Source organism: Micropterus salmoides, unplaced genomic scaffold (assembly GCF_014851395.1).
Source record: "Micropterus salmoides isolate LMB-PRFRI ecotype aquatic unplaced genomic scaffold, ASM1485139v1 Ms_hic_scaffold_3845, whole genome shotgun sequence".
NCBI classification, from domain to species: domain Eukaryota; kingdom Metazoa; phylum Chordata; class Actinopteri; order Centrarchiformes; family Centrarchidae; genus Micropterus; species Micropterus salmoides.
This window is the reverse complement of record NW_024043201.1, coordinates 19,468-29,957: the sequence shown is the minus strand read 5'-3', so window position 1 is coordinate 29,957 and position 10,490 is coordinate 19,468. Positions and strand designations below refer to the sequence as shown.

Sequence of the window (10,490 nt, the reverse complement as noted above, 5' to 3'; positions counted from 1 at the left end):
CATGGCCCCAAACTGAGGGGGGCCCTGAAAGCTTTGGTTACCAAAGGCACCCACCTGGTTTGCCGGAGCACCAAAATTACCCTGTCCATTGCTGTTGTTGTAATTGTTGCTGCCATAGCTACCTAGAGTTGCCACTGTTGCCTCCATAGCTGCCACCATTTTGGGCCTTATTGCCACCAAAGGCACTCTTCGGCCCATTTCCAAACCCCCTGTCACTGTCCCTGTCCCTGTAACTACTCCCACCAAAGCTGCTCCTCCCACCCCCAGAATACCTATCCCGACGGTCATCCTTGTAGCCGCCTCTTCCACCTCTTCCACGACCTGGATGAGATAATGACAAGAGAGGGACGAAAGAGGAGAGTGGAGTGGGTTCAGACTATCAATACAAGGAACCTACAACATGGCAGCAAAACTAACAAAAAAAAGCCCTTCTCAGACATGGAATGCGCCACATTGTTGGCTTCCTCGATCTGTTAAAGTGATACAGATGTGATTTTTAAAAAATGATTTTGGCTCTGAAGCCTTAACAACCAACCTGAGTGCTATGGATGCTGGCCCCTGCTTTTACCAACAAATCTCCAAATAAATATCCTCATCAGGTTCATAATTCATTAGATAACTCTGCTGCCCATTTTAAATTTTCCAAATATTGAATGAGAAGTTGTTAAGTTTGGAATCTCCTTTCATTCTTCCTCTATGCAGAATGAAAAGTAAGTGGTAGGAGTGCTGCCTTGATCATTATTGTGACTAAAGTAGAGTTTCTTTCTTTTACCAGGCACTGCGAGGGACCCCAAAAAACATTAAACACATAAAAAACATCTTTGATGAGTCTGAGTCTCTTCAACAGCTTAAAAAAGTGACTCAATCCGCGTGTCCTGGTTTACTTATCAATGTGCATGAGAGATAATAAGTGATAGATTTATCATAGTGCTTATAAGAACGTAGGCGGACAAAGATATGGTGTTAATCTGACATCATGCTATTTAGTTTGCTGCTGTGTTGAAAGTGATGAGGACTGGAGCTTTTCAATGTATTGAGATGCGAGACCAACGTGTTGAATTGCGGTCACATTTACGCTACAAGGTGCATGTCTGAAAGTGGCTTTTAAGACAATGACAAAGATTACACTATTTTGTCCAAACCATCTAAGATACAAGTTTCTAACAAGAGATGTAGAATATGAATCACTGAAATAAAACAGACAAATAATTAAAATTAGCTCATGAAGCCGAGCCTCAGAATGAATTCTCATATCTACTAAAAGATCATAATCATAAACACTTTACACATACACTGCATCTTCCTTGAAAATCCTTATTATTGCAAACAAGTTCACATTTTACCTCCTCTGTCCTCTGCCATCTGGATCAGCTTGGGGTTAATGGCCTGGTTGGCCTCGCGGAGCACAGAGATCAGGTCACTGGCTTGTTTCATGTTGTTGGGGGTGAAGAAGGTGTAGGCCGTGCCCGTTTTTTGACTTCGGGCTGTGCGTCCAATGCGGTGGATATAATCCTCGGAGGAGTTAGGGTAGTCATAATTGATGACAAATTTCACATCCTCCACATCTGTGAAAGTGTTGCAGTGTGGCAAAACAAAACATGGGGGCCACACAGGATTTTGCACACCACAACAGCCAGATCAAAGGGAAAAGTTAGCAACTCTGAAGGCTGGGGAAGAAAATGGTCATTAGGGCTGTGGAGAAAATGTGTTAAAAAACAACACAAGATTGTGTACATATCTACTCCATGGGAATACTACTGTGGGAAGAGAGAAACGATGCACACTCCATTTGCTTACCATAATAAAAAAAAAAGGACATTCACTCTCCCTTTTGTTAACCAAGGGAGAAAAGGAAATGGATTTAAGTCTTACCATAAAGGAGTATGCATTCACTAGTCCTTTCCCAATGCAGCGAAATCCCCCACAAATTGTCAAGTGACATCCAGGAGCTTCTACGCAGTTGGGCCACGATATGCACTGGGGCCTCCTCATGAGCCAATATAGGACCATTCAGTGGTACATTTTTGCAGGTCCATTTTTCCCAGTACTCTCAAAAGAAGCTTGATATTAAAGGGCCACACTGCATGTCTTGCCAAGACAAAATAGATCAAGTACTAATTTGAACAGGGGCCCCGTTCAAAAAAAATGAAAAAGGCCCAAGCCTTGATCCCTGTGGGACCCCTCACCGAGCACAGAATGATTCCCCCCCCCCACTCCCTTCATCAGTCTCATCAAGGCAAGATCTTCCAAGAAGCCAGTGTTCACTTGAGAAAATGTCTCTCGTTGGCAGGTCTCGACATGACTATAAAACGCAGGCGAGGGAGGAACTTTGGTTTGAGCTGTCTCACTCTCTTTCTCCTCTCACTAGATGTTCCCACTACCCCCTAAACACATGTGCCAGGTCTCATCAATTTTCAGAGACAAAAGATTTCAAATTACTCTCTCCATTTCAGGAAATCCAGCACTTTGACGGGAAAAGAAAACAAAAGCTTAGACAGGCTCACAAGCACCCATGCCATGTGATACAAGCTCCGAAAGGTAACAAATGTTCCAAATCTCAAACAAGTGACTTGCAATACAGCGCTCTCTAACACAACAGCATGCAAGGCAAAAGTCACAACATCAAGCATATCTTTTTTTTTTTTTTTTTTTAACGTTTGAGTTGGAAACAGCTGGATGGCATTTGTCAGGTGAAATCCATGGACAGAGAACAGATGTGTGTGTATTTCAACCACATATCAGAGACAAAGGCTTAGCCACACAGCCTTTTGAAGATCACTGGCACACAAGAGCTTCACCTCTCTAGGCCCACTGGGTGGCAAGCCAGTGGAGCACTTCCAATATGTCATCCTTCTCCCTCTCGAGGCCTGGGACTGTCATGCCTAGCGCCTGCCACAAAGACTCCACCTTAAGGTGAGAAAAACTCAGAAAATGCATAGAAAAGTTAAAGAAAGCAAAACCACTTTCTTTAAAGTAAGTGTAACACTGATAAGAAAGTGATGATACTCAATGGCATACTGACCTAAGCCACGGGAGGCCACATCTGTAGCGATGAGGATTGGAGCTTTGCCATATCTGAACTCTGAAGGGAGAGAGGCAGTATTTAATTCAATTACAGGGCAGGCTGTGACACAGATTTTTGTTTACCAGTAACTTGCAATGTTATTTAGTAAATCTCACCATTAAGGACCCAGTCCCTCTCCTGCTGGCTCTTGTCTCCATGAATTCCCATTGCTGGCCACCTGGGACAGACAGAGTGAACATTAAACACTGATGCAACAAGTAGTTATCATCTGGCATAGGCTAAATATTAACTTTTCAGATGAACAGAATAATTAAAATAAGGAAGAAAGAAGAGGAGATCCATACCCATCTCTTCTCATCCTCCTGGTGAGCTCGTCACAACGCCTTTTGGTCTCCACAAAAATAATGGTCTTGTTCTCCTTTTCGCTCATTATCTCCTCCAGCAAGCGGATCAGTCTGACAGAAAAGAGACAAAACTTAAAATTTAGTCTGTCACTACAACAGACATTATGTTTCTACTGACTCTACCCTGACATAAGTGCAGTAATAGACTGGTTTAAGATAATCCAATGACTGACTGATGCAAATGAAGAGTCTACTCACTTGTCCTCCTTCTCCATGTCATTGCAAACATCAACTATCTGCAGGATGTTGTGGTTGGCACTGAGCTGTAGCGCACCGATATTGATCTGGACGTAGTCCTTCAGGAAGTCCTCAGCCAGCTGGCGAACTTCCTTAGGCCAGGTCGCACTCCACATCAGGGTCTGACGGTCTGGCTGTTAAAGACAAAAAGGAGGAGTTCAACACAATTTTGCAGCTTCAAAGTAAATTTAACACTCAGATTTAAAGTTGAATCTCTAGTAGCAGCTATTGGTTGAAGTTTGCATTTTGTATCTTGCCAGCCAAGCTTTTATGTCATTTGTGTGCTGAGCAAAATGTTATAAACAAAGCAGCTGGGTAGTAATCATGTTGTGGTGTGACAGTTTATTTTATAAATAATGTCACCCATCAGTTGTGAAAGAAAACTTAACTAACCCGAATTTGTTCCACTATCTTGCGGATCTGAGGTTCAAATCCCATGTCCAGCATGCGGTCAGCTTCATCCAGCACCAGATAAGTGCAACGACGCAAATTAGTCTTACCACACTCCAGGAAGTCAATGAGACGACCTGGGGTAGCAATGCAAATCTCAACACCTTAAAAAAAAAACAAAAAAAAAAACACAACAACATACATTTAAAACCAATCAAACCTTAATCATAAAACACATGCCTAACAGCAAAGAAGTTGATTATGTTCAATAATATTAACATAGTGAGAGTAACAAAGTAAGCATACCCCTCTCAAGGTCCCTGATTTGAGGTCCTTTGGGCGCCCCACCGTAGATGCAGGTGCTCTTGAGACGGGAGGCCCTGCCATATTCAGCAGCCACTTGTTGCACCTGCTGAGCCAGCTCACGGGTTGGTGCCAGCACTAAGCACTAAAGAAAGATTGATACAGTACAGATTTAACAAATTGTATTGATTTGCTTATTGAACATCAAATAAACATGATCTATGTATATTGCACAGTTACAACACCTTGTGTGTTTATCTATTCACATAGGAAAATATTTATACAGGGCCAAGCAACTTCACCACAACCAAGAAAGAATAATCCCTGCAAAAAATGAAGGATATACAAAAAAGTAAAAAAATAAAAATAAAATCACAATAATAATTACGGCTCCGGCGTAAGTCAAAATTTCAGTGGGAATGGTAATGTTTGCATTTCATTTTGACTGTTCCCTTAGGTCTGGAGAATAGGATTTGTAGGCTGGGGCGTCTCTGTAGCACCACAATGCTTCATTTAAAAAAGAAAATCAAATAAAAAAAAATAAAAATAAAAATTTAACTCCTGCAGTTTGGATAGTGCACTTGGCCTCATTGCAATTTTGATACTGTTTTGATTAATTGTTTAATACTAATCCCTGCAGACCAGTGGCCTGTACTACGAAGGGAGTTCAGCCTACTCAGAGTTAACTCGGGGTTATCAGTCAAACTCAGGGTTGACAAACTCTGAGCGCCTTTCACTGGAGTTAAACAGTACTACGATGGTGGATTAGATGTTGGTTAGTTGAGTCCGTGTTAACTTAATTGTTGAGTTGGTGTGTGTTTGCATAAATGGGGCGTGTTCGGCTGTGCAGGCAAAGTTTTTTCACCACAGCGCATGCTCCGTATTTCTCCAGAGGAATGCACATTGGTAGTGTCAAGAAATTATGAATATGAAGACAAGTTAACAGCTAAATCTAATATTGTGGCAAAGCCAGGGCGGCTTGTTGGCATCGCATTGACTAAATTTCTAGCCTAATTATAAAAAAACAAAAAACAAAAAAAAACAAAAACACACACACACAGTGTTCTCATTATAGTTCAAATCTCATGTATTTTATGGGCTCTTCTTTAATGTGTAATATGATTAAGATGTAAAGTACGACTGCACATAAGGTCCATTGTATTAGAAAAAAAATAAAAAATTAATTATTGTCTCTGATTATTAAGATTAATCTACAAGTAAAAAAAATTGAATATTCTCTCACATTATGGTCACACATTTATGAGAGAAACTTCACTTTGCAAGGCTGCAACATCGCGCACACACACACACACGTCTGCCGTGTATTATGCACGCACTGGAAAGTTATATTAAACTTTGCAATCAGATTTAGCAGTGAGGAAATACTCCTGAGTTTAGCTCACAATCACTATCATGCACCTTAGAGACTTTGCCTTGGATTGGGCGTATTCAAAAGAAAAGACCGGAGTGATTTTTGATTTTTTACGACATTAATTTCAGGGAATTTACAATTTTTCTTATTGTAAATTTCACACTTTAATCTAGGAGGATTCAATTATAGCCCAGAGATGGGCTACATCTAAGAAACTATCCCGTCAATTAATTAAGATTCCTCTCTAAAATCACAGAGGCTGCAGGGCTCGCTGTCTGAACGTAATGCTGTTGTGTTCAGAACTTCATTGCAACCGCAGTGGAACAAATCAGGATGAAATGGTGTGTAATAATATCCTACTTCTTATCATTAACACTAAGTACAGATGTGGTGTGTAGTCCACTTGCAGGATCACCTCGAGTTAACCATGAACAAAACCTGCTCGGAGCAGTTTAGAGATGCAGCGTAAACTGCCATAGAAACAGACCTCGGTTAACACCTATCAACCTTTGATAGTACGGGTTAATCAGGAAGTTACACCCGGCATCACAAAGTTACTGCTGAAGTTACCTGGATAAGCCAGTTACCTCGCTTTGTAGTACAGGCCACAGCACCACGACTGCCCCAAAACGCGCTCAGTTTAGGATAGGATTTAGTTGTGCCATGGCAGGCGAAGCAGTAATTGTAAACAATTAATCTGCCCCCTAAAAGCTGATAGCATAATATTATGGTACTGCTTGGAGAGCTTTGTCATCAAAGAGTAAATTATTCAAGCAACCATGTTAAAAACAAAAGATGTACAAACTTAACACACAAAAAGATAGTAGCCTTGCTGGTTTCTTATTTGTTTGGCACACCAAGTACAGCAAAAAGTGCATATTCAGTCATATGCGAAGCAACACATCGATCAGTATGATTGGAAGACTAAGCATCATCTGGGTAATGTTAACATATTATTATTATTATTGTGATGGCTTAAAAATAATTTCCTGTTCTTCAAAAATATAACAAAAATTGCCAATATCCTTTTGTGCTAACAAAGACAGAATCACACATCTAATACAATGAAATTTTAGGTGTACTTACTATAGGTCCATCTCCATGCTCCAAGAATGGCTGATGTTGGATGTGCACAATTGCAGGCAGAAGGTACTAAAAAAAACAAACCAAACATACCACATTATAAAAAAATCCTGATTTATTAAGGACACACACCCGGTCCAAAAGACATGCAATGAAAAACTTAAAACAGACAAACACTAAAGTAGACAAAGGAAAAAAAACATACATAGTCCACAATATTAACATTGTTTCAAGTTATTGTTTTAACATCTTATCTTAAATGGCTATTTTTATATTTAATTAATTTTTTTCAATCTTGAGCCAATCACTCTGGGCAACAGTATAATGAACCAACTAAGCGGTTAAGATTACTTCTGTAATAAGTAAGAAAAGTAAGTAAATTGTTATAACGAATCTGAATAACTGAATGAACAATATAGAATAAATAAATTGGCTAAATGTACAGCACATTGCCAGAATTGCGATGCACCACGTTTACAGTATCTAGCTGGCTCTTCTTCTCAATTAGGTAGCAACAGATATATCTAATAAGGCTGCTGAGCAGAAAGGGTCTGAATCAGAATTGCAGAATATTTCACTTACTGCAAGGGTTTTCCCAGACCCAGTTTGAGCGATGCCAACCATGTCTTTGCCACTAAGGGCAACGGGCCACCCCTGAGCCTGAATTGGAGTTGGTTCAGTCCAGTTCAGTTTGCCAATAACATCCATGACATAGCCTGAAGTAGAAAGATATGCATGTTAAATTGCTTAATGTAAAAGCTTCTGATAATGACGCAGTATGCTGAAATAATTAACATATTTCAGCAAAGAGGCAAAGGACTGTTCAGGATTATTTGTGTGGTGGAGTATGAATTTCTACTCACTTGGAAATGCAGCTTCATGGAATTTTGCAATAGGTTTGGGGCAATCTCTGCCTTTGACCGTAACTTCTTTGCTTCTTCGGTACTGTTCAACCTCTTGCTGTAATTAAATTAGAAGAAGTGGAAATTTTAAAATTAAAATAAACCATTGTCATTACACATATATACACAAACGCCTGCATGAAACAGCAGGAAAACACATTAAATCTGTAAGTGGGAATGTTTGTTTTGGGTGTTAGACCTTTTCCCTTTTGTTTTACTTAACTGTAATTTTGTGTTAATGTGAAAATTAAAACGTAGAAAAGCGCAGCTCTTACAAGTGGTCTGCGAGTGGCATCTGGATGTTCCTGGTAGAAGTTCTTTTGAAACTTTGGAAGCTCGTCGAGGTTCCAGTGCTTCTTTCGCAGCCTCTCTCCGGGGTTGCCAAACTTTCCTGGAGGAGGTCCGCCCCTATTGCCGCCTCCGCCACCACCAAAACGAGGGGGTCCTCCACCATACCTTAAATAAAAGAGAGGGACACATAACAGAAAGCACGGCCAAAAAAGGGGCACCCATAAAAAAGTCAATGAAGTAGTTCTGATTAGTACTACTCAGCCAGTAGAGGAAACTGTTAAGTTTAACAAATACCCCTGATGATACATGGTGATATCATCTTGGCCATCTCAGGTTGGACTTGGTGGGGTTTGAAAAACTATTACTTGTATAATATGAAGTCTAAGGTTCTGCGTTTTTGTCTCTTGACTTGTACTAGGTAAAAGTGAGAATATCTCAGCCACTGCATACTGATTTTGACTTTTCCTTTGTACAGTCTGTCACTTGTCAGCCCCCAACTTTATTGACATGCAGTACTAAATCACTCGTCATCCTATGCACTCCACTATAAATAAATAACATGGAACTGTATGTAATTTTTGTGTGTATCTGTATTTGTAACTGTATATTTATTGTTTTATTTTACTCTAATTTAAATATATGTTAAACATTCAATGTGTGTAGCATGAAGGAGCTACAACTTGCATTTTGCAACCCTGTGTTGTAAAACAACAAACAAGTGAACCTTGTCCCCTTAACACTGCCTTGCAAACGTTTCTGGACTAAAATCCTCTCTTCCCTGTTTTATATTTGAAAGCACAATATAAATAAACTACACAAAAGGAACAGTGGCTTTACATTTGTAAACAGCAGTAAAAATCCTTAAATCAACATTTGTGAAGGAAGACACAATCTTCTACACAGAGAAAGTTTATAACCTACAGGCAAAACGTGGAAATGAATTTGTGGACTTATTTGTTTTACAAACACTGAGCATATCTGGCGTTTTTCCACTACAACTCACACAGTCAATAGTTTTCTACAAATTGTTAGTTAACAACCCAAAACAAACACTTAGACCGAGTCAAATTTAAATGTCTAGCACTTGGAAATTGCCGTACTAATACATAGATACTGACCTGTCATGTTGCAAAGTAACGTTAACATTAAACTGTCAGAGTTAGAGAGTGTCTAGGTCACAATACTAATGGAAAATGAGTCATTTAAAATAAATTGGGTCACTGCGACACAAATCCTCGTCTCAGATGTGCATCCACAACAGGAGACACCACTGCGTCACATGATCAGATAACAAGTGCAAACTGCTCAGCCAGCAGAGCCGTCGTTAGCTGCCATTTTACCTCTATTCGGCAGGGGAACGGAAAAAAATACAAACATGTCAACGCAGGGCCGCTAGAGCGTGTAAAAACACGACTTTTCACAATTTAATAGAGACATGTAGCTAGATACCAACAAGTGGCGACATAAACTAACGTTAGAAGTGTCTTGTTTTGAGAATCCAGCCATGACAGCTCTGCCGTTAGCAACCGTATGCTAAGCCGTTCGTCTTGGCTAACGTCAAGAAACCCGGACACTTGACTTACCCTCTATCTCTGCCACGATCTCTGTCTGAAAATCCAGGCATTGTGTAGCAGACTACTGCGGTGAAAGTGGACTTCGTGTAAATCCGGTGTGTCGGTCAACAAAACTGAAGATCAATCCAAGTCAGCACAGTGAAAACAAAAAGAAAATGCCGGCAGTCAGAAGTCTGTTTGCAGAGACGGAAATGAGGTTAGACGACGCGGATAACGTTGTATCAATGCGCACCCCGGTGGCACTATTTAATCTCCGCACATATGGTGATTCTGACAGCCAGTTAAAAGCCTCATGTGTGTTTAATGTGTACACATTTCATATGTTTCACGTTTCAAGTTGTATAAAGATAATAATGATACACAATATGGACAGGTCAAGAAAGAGTTAAAACAAATAAAAGGGAAATTAGGCTTTTGTATTAAATCCTGAGAATAATACATAACAGATTAAGATGATTTTTTTTAAACAATAGTTTTATTACATTTTTATTTCTTTAAATCATATTCAATTTACTTGCACTTACAGAAAGGGATTCTAAAATGTATAACTCCAGTCAAAAGAAAAGTGATATGGATGAGACTGACAGATTTTAAGATATTATATATTTTTTAATATCCCATACTGTGGCCCTGTAACTGGTTGCCAGATTCTTCTAGAACACCAAAAAAAATAAAAATTAAATTAAATTAAACAAATTATGATCACCACTGTGAAATCCTGCAAAAGTGGTTCAACAGAAACTCAGTTTAAATGGCCATAACTCTGTGACCATGTGAATTTAAACTGTTTAGAATTCTGTCTTGCACAAATTGTATTGATAAATTATATATTACTGTATATACTATATATAGGTAGTATTAGCTACTTTCCAAAAATCATGGGGAGAGGAGCATCTGCTGAAACTGTTT

General features: G+C 39.5%; 1 protein-coding gene across 1 annotated transcript; it reads right to left on the bottom strand.

The window, feature by feature from the left end:
* Positions 1 to 9,780, bottom strand: LOC119885004 (probable ATP-dependent RNA helicase DDX5; the record flags this gene model as incomplete). The annotated part of the gene is given in 13 exon segments (XM_038695270.1): positions 1 to 321; positions 1,344 to 1,565; positions 3,023 to 3,082; positions 3,181 to 3,242; positions 3,370 to 3,480; positions 3,628 to 3,800; positions 4,060 to 4,220; positions 4,363 to 4,504; positions 6,818 to 6,883; positions 7,397 to 7,530; positions 7,678 to 7,774; positions 7,992 to 8,172; positions 9,591 to 9,780. Coding segments are annotated over 13 exon segments (1,653 nt in total). The 5' UTR covers positions 9,632 to 9,780.
* Between the last annotated feature and the right edge of the window lie 710 nt (positions 9,781 to 10,490).